The sequence below is a fragment of the Helobdella robusta genome (assembly GCF_000326865.2).
Source record: "Helobdella robusta unplaced genomic scaffold HELROscaffold_2, whole genome shotgun sequence".
NCBI lineage: Eukaryota > Metazoa > Annelida > Clitellata > Rhynchobdellida > Glossiphoniidae > Helobdella > Helobdella robusta.
In genome coordinates, this window is record NW_008704083.1 from 1,038,731 (window position 1) to 1,062,913 (window position 24,183).

The 24,183-nt window shown below is 32.5% G+C and overlaps 1 protein-coding gene across 1 annotated transcript in view; it reads left to right on the top strand.

Annotated features, from left to right (window-relative positions):
• Window positions 1-249: 249 nt before the first annotated feature.
• HELRODRAFT_64605 (hypothetical protein) overlaps window positions 250-24,183 on the top strand; it is a gene marked incomplete at both ends in the record, with an annotated part of 29,249 nt that continues 5,315 nt past the window's right edge. Inside the window, 4 exons of the mRNA XM_009017015.1 lie at window positions 250-901; window positions 14,254-14,353; window positions 16,938-17,077; window positions 19,612-19,769. Coding sequence (XP_009015263.1) covers window positions 250-901; window positions 14,254-14,353; window positions 16,938-17,077; window positions 19,612-19,769 — 1,050 coding nt within the window. The remainder of the gene's footprint in view (window positions 902-14,253; window positions 14,354-16,937; window positions 17,078-19,611; window positions 19,770-24,183) is intronic.

Below are 24,183 nucleotides of genomic sequence, written 5' to 3' on the forward strand. Positions count from 1 at the left end.
CATCATCACCACCATCATCACCACCATCACCACCATCATCACCATCATCATCACCATCATCATCATCATCATCATCACCACCACCATCATCACCACCATCACCACCATCACCACCATCATCATCACCATCATCATCATCATCATCATCACCATCATCACCACCATCATCACCATCATCATCACCATCATCACATCGTCATCACCATCATCAACATCATTATCGACAGCAATAGCATCGTCATCACCACTATGAATAGTCTGGTTAGTTCAACAATCTTCTCAGCGCTAACAACGACACTTTACTTTTATCATACCGGCAACAACAGCAACAACTTCATCATCAGCAATAACAACAACATCAACAACAACAACGAAAACAACCCCACAAACAACAACAACAACAACAACAACATTATTTTCAAATATTCTCCTCATTACAAACACGTCAGCAAAGAGAATGTCGTCAACAACAGCAACAACAACTTCAACGAAACCTACCAGAACGACTATCAATACCACTACCACCAAAACAGCAATGACCTTAGCGACATCTATTACACCAACAGCAATGACAGCGACTACACCAGCTACAACTTCGAACCTTCACAGACCACATCGCCATCACTCTCCGACGGGGTAAACTACAAGACCCCAAATAACTCCACCAAAAAGCCCTGGCCAGTTTTCAAACAGCCCACGCATACCATCGTCATCTTCGTCTGCGTTTACGCTCTTGTCATAGCCGTCGGCTTGCTTAGCAACGCGATGATCGTCATGGTGATTTGCTGTTTTCCGCCGATGAGAAGCTCAACGAATATATTTTTGGGAAACTTAGCAATGGCGGACATGATGGTCAGCTCGTTCGTCGTGCCGTTCAACCTGTTTGATAATATTTTTCAAGGTTTGTCTTTCCTGTTTGTCGTCATCATCTTTCTCTCTCTCTCTCTTTTTCTTTCTCTCTCTCTCATTTTCTCTTTTTTTTCTTTCTCTCTTTCTTTCTTTCTTTCTTTCTCTTTCCCTCTCTCTCTCTCTTTTTCTCTTCCTCCTTTTTTTCTCTCTCTCTCTCTCACAAACACGCACCACAACAACCACAAAACAGCCAAAAATGCGTTTGTTTGTTGATACCAAATAAATTGACAACGCCCTTACAGATCCATGTGCTGTGCAATACTAAGCAGCCGTCGTAATAACATCAACCATATATATGTTTATGTGTTTATGTATCATGTGTGTGTGTGTGTGTGTGTGTGTGTATGTGTGTGTGTGTGTGGGTGTACATATTTGTATGTGTGTATGTGTACTTCTGTTTGATAATTAACACTCTGCCTGAACCCCTAAATGTAGATGTCATAGAAAATTATTTTTCTCAGTCGCACTAAAGAGATAGGAGTGTGGTAGCAACATTTTTCCAAAAAATAAATGAATAATTGATGGCTGGTCGGGTGCCGTGCTAACATAAGGTTAGCTAAATTTGTCCGGTGATTTTTCAAAGTTTTTGAAAGGAAATTTAAATTTTTCAAAAAGCCTGGAAAAAACAGTTGGATTTAAACACATCTTGGGTGCTTTTACGGAAAAAAACATCATAATTTACATTAAAAAAATTAATTGACATAAACCATAAAAATCAAATGCACACACACACGTACAAACGCTAATACATGCAACACACACGCGCGCACGCACGCACACACGCACACAAACTTTCATACTCCCCACTCACATATAAATAAATTTAAACATGAGTTAACTTCAAAATGTCATTACTTTTATGTTTGAATAAAATGACACTCTAAATATTTAATGAGCCATAGAGGACGTCAAATTTATGGTTAATAAAAAACACTGCGCTACATAATAAGGGCTTGTGGGTTAATGGGAATGATGATATTTTTCCTTCCCGCATTTTTTCTATTTTTCCGCGTTTTTTCATTTTCCCGCGTTTTTTCATTTTCCCGCGTTTTTTCATTTTCCCGCGTTTTTTTCCGCGCTTTTTCGCGCTTTCCTTTTGCGTCATTCGTCAGGTAGGTGGATGACTTTTTCGGCTGGTCGTATGATTGTTAATTACATTATACATTCTTCTTTAGCTACTTCTTTCTCGTTCTTCAATTTAAACTTTCATTTTTTTTTGTAAACTAAGTTAAACTGTTTCTATTTTTGCAGTTAAACTTTACTCCATTTGTTTTTTGATCTTGCAGAATGTTTTTCTTTTTTTTTTAATTTTTCACTTCATTTACAAAAGAAATGAGGTTATTTGAGTTTTAACGAGAAGAATTTTTTATCTACAACAACTCTTACTTATAACAAGTATTACTTCTACTACTACTGCTGCCACTACTACTCCTACTGCTACTACTACTGCTGCTACAACACTTCCCCCAAGGAAAATACTAATGTCACATAACCAAATTAGAAAAATAATAACATAGACAATTATTTTTTTTGGTTAGTGAAAAAAAAAATTATCCAAGCAACCTAAAAATGTGAAGCAAAGAAATCGGAATAAATTTCGCATAGAAAGTAAAATAACAAAGACTACTGAAAAAAAACAGTACATAGATCTCAAATACGTGCTCTGTATTTGGCATTCTGCATAAAATTTATTCAATTTCTTTGTTTAAATTTAGTGACAGGAAGTGTGAATGTATATATAAAAATTTTTTTGATTTTATTCAAGTCAGTTTGTTTGTTTCAAATAAATTCTTAGGCACGCACTTACTTATAAGGATTCAGAATTGTTATGTTCAAACCGCTTGACGTTGAACCCGGAGACTGCGTAACACCAGGTCCAACCAAACGTCTTAATTACTGCGCCATACGGCCGCGTTCCACAGCACACACACACACACACACACGCACACACGCACACACACACGCACACACACATGCCGTAAATATATATATTGTAATATTATTATGAGACATATATTAATTAAGATAATGGAAAATAATTTTGTGACGTTGATGTTGATGATGGATATCGCGGTTGTCATTTACACATATCATTTGTTTTATCGACTCCAATCTTTGTGCGTGCGTGTGTGCTTGCGTGTGTGCGTGTAAATAAGTGTGTGTGTAAATATTTCTATATATATATATATATATATATATATATATATATATATATATATATAAGACCTTCATCGGAAGGCACCTTAAACCTATCTACACTCAATAAAACCTTATCATTTACTCACTTTGGTTTATCTTCTTCCTATTGATCACTAAACTTACTCACTAAGTCTTTTAGTTAATTTATTTTAATTACTCGTCAGTTTATACCATTACTTTATTTTACTTTCCATGCCTTCGTGTTTAAAGAATTTTTCTTTCTCTATTACCTATGAGGTTCGTTGTCATTTTATACCATCACATTGCACTCTGTAACAGTTTCTTTCATTGTCAGGTTCTGATTTTTTTAAAGAATAATAAAAAAAACACACAAATAACATCATTAACAACGTCAGCTTAAACAACATCAACATCTTTCAAAAACCTCCGTGGTGGAAAAGTCATCTAGGCAATCATCATCTTCATCCTCATCGTTATAGATAACGACAACAACAACAACAAAAACAACAACAACAAAAACAACAACAACAACAACAACTGCTATTACGTCATCATCAAACACGTCATAATCACAAACAACAACACCGCCATCACCATCAGCTGATCTACTACTGCCATTATCACCATCATCTATGTCACCATCATCTACGTCATCATCTACGTCATCATAAAAATTGTCAACATCAACGTCACAGACGTCGTAACGGTTGGCCTATTTCCGTGCTGATGTTTGTGCCTATGTATGCGCGTATGTATGTGCCTAAGTACGTGAGAATGTATGTGCGTGTGCAAGTAAGTATGAGTAACCTAGTTAGGCAGGTGTAAATATACATAGGAGCGTTTGTCCCATAATACCGTCCGTTCGCGTCGCTATTGTATCGTTGTATATTATTTTTTGTTCTTTGTCATGCCTGTTGCCATTGCTATTGTTGCTATGCCTATTATCGCTCTGTATCTAATTTTTTCCAGAACATTTCCGGTTTTTTGTTGTCGTTGTTTTTCTTTGTTGTTATTGTATATTCTTTGTTAATGCTAAGTATGAAGGGAAAAAAATGAATTAATCAATAGATAGATGAATGTTTAAACAGGTGATTGAATGAATGAATAAACCAATAAATGGATTAATGAATGAATGAATGAACGAATAATTAAATGAATGACTGATAGAAGATCAATCAATCAATATAAAATTAATGAGGTTCTAGCAAAACACACACACACGCGCGCACACACACACACACGCACGCACACACGCACACACATGCGTAAAACAGAAGACCTCATTAATTTTTATTAGCAAGGTATCGCATTGGCATAAAACATTTCACTTCCACGGCATAAATTATGGACTTTCGCGAGATTTTTCATGTTTTGTCTCACATATTCATACATTATAAAAAATAAACGCTTACATAACACATTCACACGCACACACATACACACGCATATATAAATATAAATGATACACACTCACACACACAGACAGACACAGACATACACACAGACACACACACACACACACAAACATATATATATATATATATATACAATTATACATATATATAGATATAAATGATACACACTCAAAAACACACACACAGACATACACACAGACACACACACATATAGATAGATAGATATAGATGATACACACGCATGAATATAAAGATGTAATTGATACAAAAACAATACGAAATGATACAAACATTATGCGTGAATTGATACATAGATGAATTTTCATTCAAGGAAATAAAAACTATACTAAAATATAACAAACAAGCAATATCATACAAAATTGACACAAAGATATACAAAAATATACAAATTTATATACAAAACTAAGAAAAATGATAAAAAAGCATACTGAAGAAGTATACATAAATTAACACACAAAACAAAGCTGTACATATTATTTGTTAGATTTCTTTGTTATTATACGGCTGTCATCTCTCCCTGTGTATAGTATGAGATGTTTATGAGGGAAAAACTCAAAAAAAATTATACAAAACGATAAAAAACACCTCTAAAATACAAAAAATTATACAAAAGAATGAAAAATACCTCATGATATACATAAACAAAAATATACAAATTTAGACATAAGTATATATGAAACGCAATATTCCAGAATAAAACCAAAATATACCAAATTTCCAAAAAATACCGAAAAATATACAATGTAATGCAAAAAATACAAAAAAATAAAGTCGGTTGCCGTGCGTGGGTGCATGCATGCTTGTGAATGTGTGTGTGGTTATGTGTGTGTGTGTGTTTGTGCGTGTATGTGTTAAATTGCTTTTTTCCATTTTCATGTGTACATATTATTCTTATTTTTATTCTACCCTTTATACTTACACACACACATTTACACACACACACACATTTACACATACAAACACGCACATAACATAACACACACGTCACACATAAACAGTCTAATTTTCCTTTATCTAGTTTATATCTCATTTTACTTCCATTTGGGTATTCATTAAAGCATCAAAGAAAGAAAGAGGGAAAGGAAAAAGAAAGAGAGAGAGAGAGACAGAGGAAAAAAAGAGAGAATGAAAAAAATTTTTTTCAAATTCATGTTTCCTAACCCGTACATTATTTCATTTTTCAATTTATTTTTTAGACTTTATTTAGAAATTCGAAAACTCATCGTAAAAAATTCCAATCAAAGTTTTAAAATTTAATCTGTGAATGCTTCCATTTACTAATTTGAGAACATTTTTTAAAGTTTAACTATAAATAAAACATAATTTTCGATGTTTTACCCAAACAAACAAACATACACAAGCACTGCAAACGCATATTTTAATTAGTTTAATTAATTCCTTCCATAAAAACACATACCCACACACGTATCTACAGACCAATCCTTAAACACACAGACACAGACATGAACACTTACACAAACAAACACACACACACACACCACACACACAAACACATACAGACAAACATAAAGGCAAGCAGTATATAATTGTCATTCAATCCATTGTCACTGTCACAGCTTGTTTATTGTTATTAAGGGTGGGTTTCAGTGCGCAAGTCATACTCTGGATTAGTCTGTGTTTCTTTCTTTGTCTGTCCATCCGTCTGTCTGTATGTATGTTTTCTTGTGCTTGTGTCTGTTTCAAAATGTGTGTTTGTCTGTTTTGGTAAATGTCTGGTTATGTTAGTATATTGACTGTGTGTCAGATTTAATGCGTATCTGGCTAGCCACTTTTTCAGTTTTTTCTTCATGTTCGCGTTTGACTTATTTCGTTAGATTGTCAGTCAGTCTCCATGTATGTCTGTCTTTATTATGCATGTGCGTCTGTCTGTCTATCTGACTGTCTGTATGTCTGTCTTTATGTATGTGCGTCTGTCTGTCTATCTGACTGTCTGTATGTCTGTCTTTATGTGTGTACGTCTGTCTGTCTATCTGACTGTCTGTATGTCTGTCTTTATGTATGTACGTCTGTCTGTCTATCTGACTGTCTGTATGTCTGTCTTTATGTATGTACGTCTGTCTTCTGTATGTCTTATTGATGTTTATATATGTATATTTGTTGAAGTTTATGATGCTCTGGTGGTTGCACACTTGGTGTTGTTTTTTTTATCAAAGTATTTATAGAAATTGTTTATTAATATGAATGTTTTCTTTTAATCATTTTCCGGCTTAAAAACAAATGACAGAAAAAAATAGCGAGAAAAAGAGAGAAAGAGAAAAAGAGAAACTGAGAGAGAGAGAGAGAGAGAGAGAGAGAGAGCGAAATGAAAATAGACGAAAGGAAATAAATTTTAGAAAAAATAATTTTCGAGTCACCATCTTCTTTATCTCTATCATCATCTTTTCTTCTTTTTCATAACATCACTTATTTTTTTCTTCTTCTTTTTCTTTTTCTTCTTCTCCTCCTTTTACTTCTTCTTTTTATTATTATTATTGTTATTATTATTATTATTCGTCAGAAAGTACTTAATACAACAGTTGCCGACCAATGCAAACCTATACAGATGGGGAAAAACAAACAATCAACAATGCCCTCTCTGCAATGTAAGTCAGACCAACAAGCATGTCCTGTCCAACTGTGGATCAGTTTCAGCTCTGGCTCGATACACAAAAAGGCATAACAAAATATTGAAGTTGATTGTTAACGCCCTGAGACTACAGAAGAGGCCCGACTGCGTCATCTATGCGGATGTAAACGCTGAAGAAGTACAACCAATATCAACCATATTTGAATCGTTACGGCCAGACGTTGCCATCCTATATCGAGACACCATTGAGATTCTAGAGCTCACGGTATGCCATGAAACGAATTTGGCCAACTCAAGAGAATATAAACTCAACAAATATAAGGACAGACTTATAACCAATCTCAATAATAATTTTAGTCAGTTCAAAATAATTATTAAAACAATTGAGATATCCCCAATGGGTCTCTTTAATAAATTGAAGTTGCAATCAATTAACATGTCTTGGTCGGATTCATTCATAAAAACATTGATGGTGGCAGCAATAACCTCATCATATGGCATCTACTGTGAACGCAACAACATGTAACAATCTTTGTGCCTCGTATACTTTTTGTACTTGCCCTACGCAATGAGCGAAAAGTTTTATCACTAACAGCAACAACTTTTTCTATTTTAACTCTATTTTATTTAATCTCCATATACTACTTAATATCATATAATTTCGTGTATTGCTAAACTAATTTAACTAAATTCTTATGTTAACACTCATTAATTATTCTTTGGAAATTTGGATTTTACGATGAAATAAAAGGCTGTTCACATTATTATTGTTATTATTACATCACCATCAACAACAACAATAATAATATTTGTGGCCATTATAATTAATTATACTATTCATCATTATCATCACCATCATCTTCTTCTCCATCATCACCATCATCATCATCTTCATCATCTTCTTCATCAATATCATCACCATCATCATCTTTTTCATCATCATCATTATCACTATCATCATCATTATCATTTTTATCATCATTGGCTCAGTCGTCTCAGCTGGCATAGTTATCATCAATCCGAAATGATTGAAACTATTTCTCTTCTCTGACCTTACTCGAAGACGCTACTACTACTACTACTTCTGACGCTACTGCTGCTACTACCGCTGCTACTGCTACTACAACTACTACTATTGCTACTACTACTACTACTGCTATTAACTTAATTGCTGTTACTACTGCGGTTGTAATTACAACTTAATTATTTCTACTCCATTTGTAAATGTAATATTCTTAATATGTATACATAAATAATATAGTTGGAAGACTTTAAAGACAAATTTTTTGTTAACTGTTTTGTCGTTTTTATGTTTTTTTTTTTTTTTTTAAATCAAGATTATCGATATATTATCGATCATTTTTTTTTATATTTATCACGTCTCGGCTCAATCCAAGGCATCATGTTATTATGTATTTGTTTGTTTTTGTTGGCTGTTGGCTGACTGATGTTCTTGTGTGTTCTTGTGCTGTTGTTGTGTTGTTGTTTGTGTTGTCATATATGTTGTCATTTGTTTGTGTTGTTGTTTGTTTGTGTTGTCGTTTGTGTCGTTGTCCGTGTTGTTGTTTGTTTGTTGTTGTCCGTGTTGTTGTGTGTATGCATTGATGATCATGTTCTATTTTATCTACGCACGCACATACACGCCCACACACGCATATACAATATTTGTGTGTGTGTGTGTGTGTGTGTGTATTATACAAAAACCATATATCATATCAACAACACGCCGATTTAAACAAAACACGATAATTATATGATAATTACAATGATACTCCTTAACAACGACATTTCCATTTACGACTCTCTCCCACTCACCACCAATCTACCACTCCCTCCAAAACCCAATCAACGACCTCAAAAAACACAAAAAATTATCATTCAAACGTAAAATTTACGACTTCAGTAAAATTTCCAAAATTGACGCTGCAATCCTTGACTACAACGAATTTACGGTACCCCACGATTGACCGTCTAAATGGATGAGACGTCACGACATCCATTCGTCTGTTCTTTCCGGAGACAGAGCAGAGGTATCTGAAGAGACGGTAGAAAATTGGACAAAAGAGAATGCCAGTAATTTGTGCCTGAGCTTTTTCAAACATATACACGCCCACCACACACGACGACTCACATATACATTGAAATGAAGCGTGCACTCCACACGACGAACATGCACTCCTTGTATGAACGTGCAAACATAAAAAAATGACTCTCCCAAAAAATTTTCATTAGAAATAGAGCGCAATTTAGTATAGGTAAAAGAGGAATGAGATATTACCTATCGTTAATAATACAGCTATATATAAAGAACCAATCACCGTTCCTTATTTATATAACTACACACACACACACATTCACACACGCACACATACACGTTACACACACATAAAATCATCCATCGTTCTTATTATTATTGTTTGGATTGCTATATATTTTTATTCAAAAATTCTATAGTTCAATTCTTAAGCATTCGAATGATTAAGTCCATTCACTCAATCAACCAACTATTTGTTTGTTTGTTTGTATTTCATTTATTTATTGTTTTATTGAATTATTTTTTCATCTATTACTACTATTTCTTTTACTTCTACTACTATTACTACTTCTTCTTTTACTACTACTACTACTACCACAACTACTACTACTAATACCGCAACTACTACTACTACTAATACCGCAACTACTACTACTACTACTGCTGCTGCAACGGTTTGGCTTAAATAAAAGAACAGATGTTACTCGGAGAATATTTTTTCAGGAAAAATTTGCTTCAAATTAATAATAAAATATGATAACGGAAATAATAATAATAATAATAACATTATTATTAATACTTTTTTTGTTAATATTATTATTATTATTATTTTTATTATTATTATTATAACTTTATTGCAACTCTATGTTTATCATAAAATTTGTTTGATAACGCCAAAAAAATAAGAATGATTGAACTCCATTTGAACAATTAAACCAGCCCCCTCTGAAATGTACTCACTTGCAGTGACGAGCATTTTAGATTAATAGGATTTTATCATTATTTCTTTATTGATATTTGGAGTTAGAAAATAAAAGGATTATTATTATTATTATTATTATTGTTGTTGTTGTTGTTAACTCAAAAAAATTATTTTTTGGTGAATAGAGATATAATTTTTTTTATCTATTTCATCGGAAAATTTATGACTTTTTTCGAAGAAAATATGCGAATGGAGCGAAAGAAATTTGATCAGTGAAAATTTCACTTTGAAAAAATTACACACCCCCATACGCCCACACGCACACACATACACACGTACACAAACACGTACACTACATCTTCCCACATCAAAATACTGCATTTTGAATTCATCGGCCTTTAATGTTGTTTTTCAACTATATCTTTATAAGATGCTGGGTCTTGAAGCAGTAGTTGTCCTCAATAAGGCATATAAGTGAGTCTATGACACACAGACACACATACACACCCAAATATACACACACACACCAGACACACACACACCACAAACACACACACACAGCAACACCACTTTTCCAAAAAATTCTTTTACCAAGAAATGAAAAGTGAGTATATGGAACGCTTATAAACTATAATAACTGATATGTTATTCTTCGCGTAGTATGCACAATTCCGATTTTTAAAATGTTATATGGTTGAATGTTCTTAAAAAGATTTCTTTCTAGAACTTTTTATTTATTTTTTTTAGCTTTTCAGAAGTTTTAAAACTTTGTATCAAATTAAAATTCACACAAGAAATTGCCGGGATTACGTTTTGTATTTAATCTTTCAAAAAATTATAAAAGCAATTTTTATTGTCATCATTACCGATCAATAATTCATTCGTTTAATCATTTAATCAATCAATCAATCATTCTATCAATCAAGCAACCAATCAATTAATCAATCGATCAGTCAGTCTGTCAGTCATACACATATACATACATACACACACACAAACACACACACATATATAAACACATACAAACAAACACGCAAACTGCGTCGTGTAATATCTTTGTGAAATGATATTATGGACACGTATGTATTTTCTCGCTCTACTTCTGCATATTTTCCTCTTCTATCTTTCCGTCTCTCTGGTCTCTTCCCCCCCCCCTCTCACTTTCAATTTCTCTTTCTCTTTTTCTATCTTTCTGTTATCTTTTTCACTTTCTCATTCTTGCCTCTCATTCTTCCACTTTCTCAAGCTTTCACTTCGTCTTCGTTGTCGTTGTTTCTTTGATTCTTCTGCTTTTTATTTTTTGTTTCATTCATATTTTCATTCATTCTTTTTCACATTTCTTCTCTCTTTCTCTTCTTTTTTTCTGTCTTTTTTTCTCTGACCATTTTTCACCTACTTGTTCTTTCTTTCTTTTATCTCTCTCTCTCTCTCTCTCTCTCTCACTTTTTCTTGCATGTTTCTTCAGAAGATATACTTCCATATAAGCCTGGGTGTTGAGATGCTGATTTTGAATAGTTTTTAACATTGCTCTTCTCTTGATTTTCAGAAAAAGAAACAATTTTTTTTCAAAAGTCTTCCTTCGTCAGATTGATACTATGCAATCTTTTTTAATGTTATTTTAGCAAATTTTTTTGCAAAATATATTATATAAACTTTATTTCCCTAATTTTTTGTAAAATATTTTTTGAAATCACGTTTTTTGGATGTATTTATTAAGATGGTTTAATTGTTAAGGCGCTCGGTCCAGTAATCGTAGCGACTGGATTCAAATGCAAGAAGATCTTCCATCCTCAATCACACGTTTTGTGTGTGTGTGTTGTGTGTTGTGTGTGTGTGTTGTATGTGTTGTGAAATGTTGTGCGTGTGAGCTGTTGCTACGTCTGTGATTTAACTACATAAATTAATTCGATGAAATATTATAAAATCCCTTTGAAGTAAACTCAAAAGAGGCGCTATATCAATTTCTACGTAGATGCCGTCATCCATCCTCATCAATTTATTTTTATTATTATTATTATCAATATTATTATAATTATTGAATGTGTATATATTATAACTTTCCATCTACGTGACCTGACCTCGTATAAAAATCTATGTTGAACTTTGAACCCTTCCGCGGATCGCGACTGATGATATCACGTGATGAGTGGGGGGTGTGTGTATGTCTTGGTTTGGTTTTGTTGTCATTTCTATTTTTATTATTATTGTTATCAATAGTGTTATTTTTGCTGATATTTTTCATCATTATGATTATTGTTATTATCGTTATAATATCATTACTATCATGGTTATTATTATTATTATTAAATTGTATATTATATATATATATATATATATATACACATTGGGAACAACATAGAGGCCAAAGACCAGTTGCTTGGTAAATTGGATAATCTGTTGTTTGTGATATGCAGTTTTGATACGAAGGCAAACTGGAAGCTACAAATTCTACGAAGTTATGTGTCATCACAATTGGCATTTGAACCGCCAACCTACGACTTCCCCTTCACCTGTATAGGCAACTTGTAGACATTATTTGATCTGATCACTTCGTTAAATCATTGAATCTGCCATATCGTCGCATTATTCTAGTTATATGGTCGTACGCTATTTACTACGATAGGAATGTGACTTGAATCAAATTTGAAACTAACCCTAGTTGTACTCACTCTTTGAAGGAAGAGCTTCGTAGACTAAATTAATACCCTATTTGACGTTTTATTCTAGTTTTACTCTTATTTTATTCTTTTTGTCAGTTTGTTTCATTTTATTGTCAATTTCATTGTTTTATAGCTAAATAAAAAATTGCCCTTATTATTGTCGTAGTTATTATTATTTTATTGTTAATGTTATTGTTATTATTTTTTTTAAGTAAATAGATGTCAAAGATTCACTGTTCAAATTTCACTTACCCATTCGTATTTTGATTATTCGTTGGTTTTTTCATTTATTCGCAAGTTCGTTCATTCATTTTTTCATTTTTTCATTTATTTATTTATTCATTCATTCATTTGTTCTTTCATTCGTTCATTATTTATGCCTCAGAGGGTCCATTCAATCCAAAGCTAAAATTTAAAAATAATTCAATTGCAGTGGTTTCGTTTGAGAGAGAAAGAAAGAAAAAAGAATTTATTTTTGAAAGAGTGAGATTGAGAATAGGAATGTGGGCATTGTGTGTGTGTGTGTGTGTGTAAAAATGTGTGTGTGCGAATGGTGGAATGACTAAAAACAGAAATAATGAATAATAAATGAATGAATAAATGAAAAAATTGTATAAAGATCGCTAGTACAAGCACTATCATTATCATAAATCACATAAGATCATTACCATTCCTTTCTTTCTCTCAAATTCTAACAGTTTTCAGTTTATTTGATTCTTCTTGTATCAGTTTGTCTTTCTCTCTCTCTCTCACTTTCTCTCTCTCTCTTTCTTCACATTTTTTTATTACCTCTTTTCAACTCTTCAAACGCCATTTTTATGCCATTAAGAAACATTTCGTTGACAACTCTATAGGAAGAGGGCGAAAAAAAAAGAGAAGTAGAAAGAAAGAAAAAACGTAAAGGGAAAGAGATAAAAAGAAACAAAAACAACTCAAAAAAACTTGAAAAGAGAGAGAGAGAACAGAAAAAATGAAAAAAAGACAAAAACAGAAAGACAGCAAAAGATAGATACAGCAAGAGAGAGAATGAGAGAGAGATTGAATGAAAAAGAGAGAGAGGGGGAAAGAGAAAAGGGAAGAGAGTGAGAGAGTAGAGAGAAAGAGTTGCATCATTGCATTTTTATTGCCACTACCGTCGTGCTACGTAATTTAATCATTGATACGTTCGTGTCATATATTTTATTTTTTCATCCTTTCTGCAACATATGTTATTATCATCATCAGCAGCAGCGTCATCGTCGTCGTCATCTTCTTCATCATTGTCATAATCGTCATCATTCATCATTGCCGTCATCATCTTTCATCATCATCGTCATCATCTTTTTGATTTGATAAACTTTTTTTTTAATCATTTACTTAAAAAATTCCACTATTAAGACGAAAATACAGTTTCTGCTCATGAAAGTCATTCTACAATTTAATTTATTGCTATGAACATATTTAAAATCAAGCATTCCTTCATACTATAGATGATCACAACATTAATGATAATATTTAACTATAATTAAACATATTAAATTATTTTTTACCAAATTTTATTAAAGAATGGCATTTTGGCCCTGTGGTTTGCAAGCTGTTTCCATATCTGCAAGGTGTGGCAGTCAGTAGCTCCGTCAACACGCTAGTGGCTGTGGCAGCCGAAAGGTTATTATAATATAATAATAATTAATATTATTATATATAAATTTTCCTATATATTATTATTATATTATATTACTATTTTACATATTTACTATTCTTATTCTATTTTATTATTATTTTTTTAAGTTTTTAGCTGTCTTTTAAACTCTGTCGAGTAATAATAATAGTAGATGTGGTAGTAGCAGCAACTGAAGCAGCAGCAGCAGCAGCAGCAGTAGTAGTAGCAGTAGTAGTAGAATAGTAGAGAAGTATTGTATAAAAAAAGTTTTTAATTGTTTGTTATACTTTATCTTCTGACACCGACTGATAATGACAAATAACAAACTAGTTGATCGAAAGATCATTTCTTAGTGAATTTTAAATTAAAACAACGGAACTGACTCTAACTAGACCATTTACGATTTACTTTACGTTAACTATTCTAACTAACTTTAGTGCATTAATTTTACGATTCGATTTAAGGCTTTAATTGGTTAATTGCGAAGTTTACTTAGTAAAGTTTCTCCGTCAGAATCAATTAAGACTCGTTAATCTTTTATTCACTTTGCGATGAATTGTGTAGCTTTCACTATCAGATGATTAATTACTTTGTTAGTTCACTTTAAAAGAAACTTAATAACTTTATTATCAGATAAAACATTAAAGTGATAAAAATTAGATCGTGACTTTTTGAACGATATTGGTATAATTAGGCAATCTCATTAATATTGATACAATTCTGTATGTATTCTCACTAATTAACCAACAAAAGACATCAACCCAAATAAACTTTGCGTGTCAAACAACATCAAAAGACATCGAGCCAAATAAACTTTGCGTGTCAAACAACGTGTCACCCAAAGTTAACTTTGCGTGACATTTCAACAAAAAGCTCTTTATTCATCTTGAACCAGAAAGGTATATAAGAAAAGATTGAAGATGATTTTTTGAAAAGTTTAACTTTTATTCAGCCTTGCGTAACTAAGAATTATCATTGTAACCTATAAATTTTGCCAGAGATTTTTAACATCGACGAACATCGTAGCTTAGAAAATTTCCCAGTAGCCTACAGATTGTGACAGTGATTTTTTATTTTAACGAACATTATACAATATAATACAGCTCATTATGTATTCCGACAGCGCCAGATATAACAATAGTTATGATAGAAGAAGATCCAGATCAAGAAATGGAAGACTTCCTCGTTACGATTCCTCCTCCAACGACGATGAATACAACAGAAGACGATCAAGAAGTCTCTACTGTGACTGCTGTGACTTTGATTATGAAGGAAAAAAATCCAGATTTCGAGCCACGGAAAGAAGTGTTCATTATTATCAATCTCGACCCAGTGAACGTCACAGAGAAGACGACCGGGCTAATTATTACCATTCATCTAGAGATAGAAATCGACACGATTCTCGAGGAAGATATGCGAAAAGTTCTCGTGACGAAAAGTACTCTAATTACTATCAAAGAACTTCTTACAAACAAGGCACAAAGAGAAAACGCTCTCACGAAAGTTATATGGCCAAAGGTCGAAACGAACATTCCTATAATGCCAGTCAAAAATATTCTAAAGAAATAAATGCGACAAGTTGTCGAAACGCTCAATCATTTAATTACAACGAAAGAACTTCCTATAAACCGCAAGTTCCATACGAAACGTCAATAAATGAAAAACGTGAAAGCAAAAAAAGAAAACGTGATGAGAATGACAGTCCATACGATACTCATCGCACAAAAGTTACAAACTTCCTCAACAGATCCCCCAGTAAATCCAAATCGGATGAGTCCTCGGATGACGCTAAGAGTCAAAATAACCGCATGAGCGAGGACATAAAAACACTCAGCGATATTGAAAAAGAACATGTTGAATATTTGAAAAAAGAAATTGAGGATTTCGAAAAAAGGCAACCACAGATTTCGAAGTCTTTCCAAGAAGTAGAAGAAGTGGAGGAATTTGCCATTTACTACGATGGGGCCGCTATTGAATGGGGTATTTATGAACTTTTAAAGGGGACTGAATCATTGTAACTCGTTCATGTTTGGTCCTAGGCTGGTGTGGCTCAGATAGTTCAACCCATTCAAAACGGCGCTGCAAAACTGGATGTTTGGCTTGGTAGAACTGATCAGTAAAAAAAGTCAAACAGATACTGAAGTTTCGCTGGTTCATTAAAGCATTTTTATGAGAGAATTATAATTAGTCTTTTTTTCGTTCATATTTTACATGCATAATTTTTTATGGTTTTATTATTTATTAGTTTTTAAATTAATTAACGTTTTTATTTTATTTACATATTTCTATGATATAATTGTTTTTATCTGTGATAAACTTTTATTATATCTAATGATTTTTAGTTTTTCATTATCACACCGATGACTTTATTTTAGTGAGAAAGTCACATTTTGTTTACTCGTTAATATTTCTATTTCATCCTTTTTCTCTTTTTTGAAATGGTGAAATATTGCATTGTAATTTTGTTTTCTAGACCAGAATAAAAAAATAAAGTCGAGATTAATGTCTTAAAATCGTTGTCAAATGAATAAAAAACACGATTTTAACACCCTCACACGTACATACACACGCACACACTCATACACACAGGTACGTGATGATTTTCTCACCGCAAACTTCAAAAATGAAGCCTAGGTCGGCGTTGGTTAGCGTCTGCTTCATCTGGCTGATACCTCTACTGATTTTCGTACCCTGGGTTGTGGTGTACATTGAGAAGATCCACACGATAAGTTAGTTAGCCGGTTGGTTGTTTGTCTGATTGACTGGTAATTCATATAGTTGATATTACTCCTAATCTCAGATTGACAAAATTCATACTATAAATTAGTGAGTTGGTTGTTCGGTTGTTTAATTGGTTGGTTGATTGATTGATTGATAAGTTCTGTTATTTATTGTACATTTTTAAAATATATCAAATAAATTGCATATGTGTTGGGAAAAATTTTTATTTTCAAGTTGAACAAATAAACCGTTGCATACCACCGCATGTGTGTGTGAGTAAGTGAGTGTGTGTGTGTGAACATGTGTGTGCGAACATGTGCGTTTGCAGTTGAAAAACAAATTTGTCTTGAGCAAATGATGATTTTTTTTCTGGACGTACATACTCGTCTAATAAATATTTCCATGCAATTATTCACCATGTACATGCTTTCTGAAAGTTTTTTCTATGTTTTCTTGTTTTTATATCCTAGGAAAACTATTTTTTTTGTTTTAAAATGGGGAAACTAAAAAAAAATTTTGATTTGTGAGCCAGAAAATATAGAAGTTAGGGAAAAAGTAATTTTGCTAGATTTATTTTATTTTTTTCTCAAAACGAACAAAAGGAAAACGAAACGTAGATCAATTCATTCTCATTTGAATCAAGGCGAACATGTTGACCAGTGCAATCATTCTAATTAACCTTATTACAACACGTTGTTAGGCAAGCTTCAAATTCATAGAGAAACTTCTTTCAATTTAAGAAAACATATGTAGTATAATAACAAGAATGAACTGTGTTTGAGTTTTAAAAACATCTAACAAGTTGAAAGCAGTCAATAGAGAGAGAAAAACTTTATTACATGCGAATAAATATAGATCGTGCTAAGCTTGAATTGATATATGTATATTTGTCCGTGCCTCTGAATAAGAATATGGTGGTTATAAGAATGGGCAAACATGTTTCTGTAGAATCAGACGTACACACACATATACATATACATACACGGAAATACACTCAAACACACACGCGTATCAACACATATATATATTCATTCACTCATTTCTTCTTTTTTTTCCTTACAAATATATACATACACACAATAATTTATTCTTCCATTTGTTCATTCAACCATTCTTTCATCATCTTAAATATTCATTCATTTGCTCATTCATTCTCTTACACATACACACACACGCACACGCACACACACACAAACGTGAAATCAAAACAAAATGCTCTGAATGAAATGGATTTAACATCAACATCCTTATCACACAACAATCTTTAGTACATACATACATACATACATACATACATACATACATACATACATACATACATACATACATACATACATACATACATACATACATACATACATACATACATACATACATACATACATACATACATACATACATACATACATACATACATACATACATACATACATACATACATACATACATACAAACATACATACATACATACATACATACATACATACATACATACATGCATGCATACATACATACATACATACATACATACATACATACATACATACATACATACATACAAACATACATACAAACATACATACAAACATACATACATATGAACCCACATAACTATATTTATACATATAAATCCTTCAAAGAGATGGGACTGTCAAGGCAGAAAGCGTTCAGCATGCCTGAAGAAAGTTATTAGTAGCGCAGAGCAAGCTTCGTTTTGGTTGTGGCTGAATAGTAATAAAGAGGAATGTCTGCTGAATTAGCAAGCCATGGCTACAGTGAGACGACTTCGCATAAAAATCAAATGCTAAATTTGGTATGCATAGCAGATTAACACCGCTGAAAAATCAACAGTCTTCGAGAAGCCTTGTTAAGGGCCGAAACATTTGACGACGGGAACTCCTCTGAGGATTTCTCGATGATTTGGCTCAACGGAGTTCTCATATTCATATCTATATTTATACACATAAACACACACACACACAACATGAAATATACCAACAGCCCAGGACAAACAAACAAATAAGCAAACAAACACTAATAATATAAAGTCACATATAAACACGACTTTGAGAGCAAACATGAAATACAAATTAATATGCATAGGCATACAATGTGGAAGAATTAATTAAATAGGCAAATAAAAATATACAAGGAACCATTTCTTAATTAAAAATAAGAAAATTCTAAAAAATTAGAATGGGTATTTATTAATACAAATAACTCACAAAAAAAAACTACCTAACTCTTTGTTTAACCTCTAACCAGCCAACAAACCACTCAGCCAACCAACCATTCAGCCAACCTACCAATCAACCAGCCAACCAACCAACCAACTAACCAACCAACCAACCAACCAACCAACCAACAAACAAACAAACAAACCAAACAATCAACTAAACAACCAACCAACCAACCAACCAACCAACTAACCAACCAACCAACCAACCAACTAACCAACCAACCAACCAACTAACCAACTGGTTAGTTGATTAACCAACCATCCAACCAACCAACTAAAAACTAACCTCCCTCCAAAAAACAGAGGGCCACCCGTACGTAGCCTGCCAAGCCATGTGGACAGACCAAAAGACCCAGAAATTTTTTACCCTGTTTGTGGCAGTCCTCTGCTGTTACGTAGTCCCCCTATGTTGTGTTGCCGTCTTCTACATCCTCATCGGCATCAGGGTTTATCGGAGAAAAGTTAGCTTATTTTACTTTTTTTTAGGTGGTTTGAAATTTGTTCAGTAGATTTTTTGGCATTTTTGTTGTAGTTTTTGAGGTAGTATTGACGATTTTAATATGATCTATTAGTTAATCAGCATCTTGCAGACCAAAAAATCTGTACAAATAAAATAGAATGTAAATTTGCAACAAAAATTACCGTTGAAAGCTGTAAAAAATGTTATTTATTGTGAAAAAAAATAATTTTTTATATCGTTTCGTTAAAAAAGAAATGTTTCGCATGTTTTCTGATTGAATTTTACATTTGGCATCGGCTGACGTACGCTAAGTAACATTTTACTGTTGATTGTTTGTGAAGTTAATTTTGTAATTTAATCTTAAATAAATGTTCATACACCTTTATACAAACTATTGAACTATTTGTTCTTCCTAGCATTCATCTGTTTAACTATCCGTTAATGTATCAATCTATGCGTATATATATCCCTCTATTCATCCATCCATCTATCCATTCATTCATCTATCAATTTTTTCAGACATTCATCCATTTATCCATCAGTCCATCTTTTCATTTGTCAAATTTTTATAGTTGACAGCGTGAAATAAAAAAATGAAAAAATCCAATTAAATTTAGAATGAAAACATTCAGTCGAATTCATTTTCTTTATTTCATTTCTTTATTTCATTTTCTCTCTTTCTCTTTTTTACACACACACCCACACCACACATATACACACACACATACACATACCACAAACACACACACACAAACAAACAAACATAGAAAAAGAAATTTTTTTTGGCACATATGAATAATTTCTTCCTCCAAAAGGAATGATGTGAAATTTTTGTTATCAGCACCTGCAAATGATGGAAAAAATATTTTTGTCCGAATGTACCAAATTTTGAAAAACTTTTTGGGAAAAAAATTATTACTCCTAATCTAATGTATTTTCAATTCCTTTGGGATGGAAATCTTTTTCCTTACTTTGGGATTTTATTTTTATTTTCACATTTTTAAATTTTAAAAATAGTTGTTTATGTGACTTATTTTTGTTTTTTTTCAAATTTAAAAATTTATGTTGAAAGAATAATTTTTTAGCAAGAAAAAAAAGTTTTTTGAAATTTTTGAATCGCCTTCAGGAAGCCGTTAAAGCAACAAAACACGCGACTGACTGAGAATCAAAGAAGATATATTGCAAAAAAACGAAAATAACTAGAAATAAAATTCTTATTAATCAGAATTTATTAAACTATATGATAATTATTAAACATCAACAAAATTAAAACTGTTAGGGTGTTACATTTTTCCTATACTAACTCACGGCTCTGAGTCCTGGACAATTTATAAAGATATGGAAAAGAGATTAACGCTGCTGAGTTGTGGTTTTTTAGAAAAATTTTGAAAATTAGTTGAACCTCTCATACTTCGAATGAGGATGTATTATCAAAACAGTCTGGATATGAAAAGATGAAATTACTACAGATAATCCGACGGGGGCAGTTAAAGTTTTTTTGGTCACATCGTGCTGAAGGAAAGAATGGAAAATCTAACAACTACTGGAAAGATTGCAGGGAAGAGAGATTGCAGTCAACAACAAATAATATTCGTGAGGTCCGTCTGTCACTTGTTGAATATCACCACATTTCAACTACTACAAAGTGTTAAAGATCGGGTTCTGTGGAGGTCGAAGGTCGCCGATGTCTTGAAAGGATAAGGCACGAGGAAGAAGAAAACGATTCTTCATTCAAATTTTGCTCAGTTTTCCAATTTTGTTACAATTTTTTCTTTTTTATTTACGTTTTTGTATTTTATTTTTGTTATCTTTTTTTTTATTTTTTTACTTTCACAGACGATTTTAACGATTTAACTTTAATGACTTTTTGTTGCGTCAACAGTACGAGGTGTGGTGATTTTTTTCTTTGCGTTTTAAAATGTCATTTCACACAAAAATGTTTGTAATTCTGCTTGTATGTATGCTGTTGTTGGTGTGTGTTTGTGTAAGAGTTAGTTTGTGTGTCAGTGTGTGTATGTGTCTACATTTATGTATGTGTATATTCAAAAAATTGTTTGTGTGTGTGTGTGTATGTATGCATGTGTGTTTAGAGCCAATATTTTTATCATTGCAATCATTTTTTTATGTTTTTGTAAATCATCTTTATATGATTTTTATTAGATCGTTATTGTATTTGTGTGTTAGCGAGTGTGTTTGTGCGTAGGTGCGTGTGTGTGTGTTAAACACAAGAATTTTATTATAACTGGAGATTGGGTCGAAACTTTTGAAGAACACAAGAGGGTCGTGTGGGTCGCCAAAAATTTAAATCATAACGCCTCATATGCTCATGTTTTCAAGAATCGAACTATGGGCAACTTTAAATAATAATAATAACAAATTAAATAACAATAATATTAAAATAATAACATGAATGGAAATAATTATATATGTACGTGTATGCGTGTGTGCGTATTAATAATAAATAATGTTTTGTTTTGTGTGTGTGTGTATTTGTGTGCGTGTGTTCGTTTTATTAGTGAAAAAACAAAAACAATTGGATGACAGGCGATATTTTACTTCTCTATCGCACGTACTAAATTACGGTTTAATTCTTTTAATTAAAAAATTCTTAAGAGATTGATTTATTTTAGTTTTGCGAAAAATGTTTTTATTGTTTTTTTTTGTGAGTTAAACACCTTTGTTAATGTAGTTAATATTTTTATTATTACGAAACACAACAACAACAACATCAATAACACCACCAACAACAGCATCACTACACCAACAAGATTGTAGTTACGACGTGGCACAGACGAAATGGCATTAACGCGATTACAACAACCAAATAACATTACCAAAACGACAACAACAACAAAAACGTCATCAACAACAAAACCAACAAAGAATAATTCGAAATAAACAATAATTCGAAATAAACAATAATACGAAATAAATCATTTTATATTTCAACCTAACCACCCATAGCACCGTAAGCTACGCATACATGCTTTCAAGTTACAACCACAAAAATAAAAACAAGAAAAAAAAGTTTTTTTTTAAAAACATAAGATTTTAGTTAAACCATAACAGTAGTCTGTCAGCCTACAATTACCCTCCAGGTAAAAACAAAAAAACAAAGCGGCCATCTCTCATCAGAAATGACGTCATTCTTACGTAACGTGACGCCTTCGACTTATCTTCACCTCAAAGTCATATAATCTTTTTCTTTCTTTGGAAAAAAAATTTGTTGTAAATAATTGAACATGCGAAGTGTAGAGCATATGAATGTGAATACTTTTACCGTTTCTACTACTACTACTACTACTTTTACTACTACTACTACTGTTATTACTACTATTACTACTACTACTACTGCTACTACCATTACTACTTACTGCTACTACTACTGCTACTACCATTACTACTTCTAATTCTACTACTACTACTACTACTACTACTACTACTACCATTACTACTTCTAATTCTACTACTATTAATACTACTGCTGCTGCTACTACTAAAAACAATTACAGATATGGTTAGCCACAAAAATGGCTCATTAATAATTCGATTCAATGTATATTTGAACCCAGGCTCTCTGCAACAGCAGCGCAAAGACTCGCTACATCACCAACAAAAAATAACTTTCACAAGGGCGGTGGTGGTGGAAAAAAAACATGGCAGTCCCACCCACAATCGTCTGATCCATTCCAAAGCCGTCCTGTCTATAAACTATAAAAAGCAATCAGGAAATAAATGAACAAAAAAGTAATTGATACAGTGATAATCATACATTTATTGTGTGCTAGAGTGTGTAAGAGTAGTAGTAGAGTGGGTGTGTGGTAAAGTAGTGGCAGAGTAGTGGTAGAGTAATGGTAGAGTAGCGGTAGAGTAGTATCAGAGTAGTGGCAGAGTGTGGTAGAGTAGTGGTTAAGAGCTCCTGTTTCTTTGATGTGGTAGTCGGATTCGGTCGCAAACAGGAGAGCTCCTTACACGTAGTAAGTTGTACAACACAATAAACCTCCAAAAATTAATATTTATCAATTGTTAAAAATATTAAGGAAAAAGTTTGTAGTAGAAGCAGTAGCAGCAGCAGCAGCAGCATCAGCAGCAGCAGCAGCAGCAGCAGTAGTAGTAGTAGTAGTAGTAGTAGTAGTAGTAGTAGTAGTAGTAGTAATAGTAGTAGTAATAATAGTAGTAATAGTAGTAGTAACAGCAGTAGTAGTAGTAGTAGTAGTGGTAGTAGTAGTAGTGACAAGAGTAGAAGCATTTTTAGGTTATTGCTAATATCATTATTACTATTCTTATTATTAATGTTATTTTAATTACTAAGATTATTATGATTATTATTATTATTAAAAACACATTCCAGAGAGGAACTGGATTTATATGTTGATGCATGTAGATTGCCTGGATTATATTCAATTCTATGACTC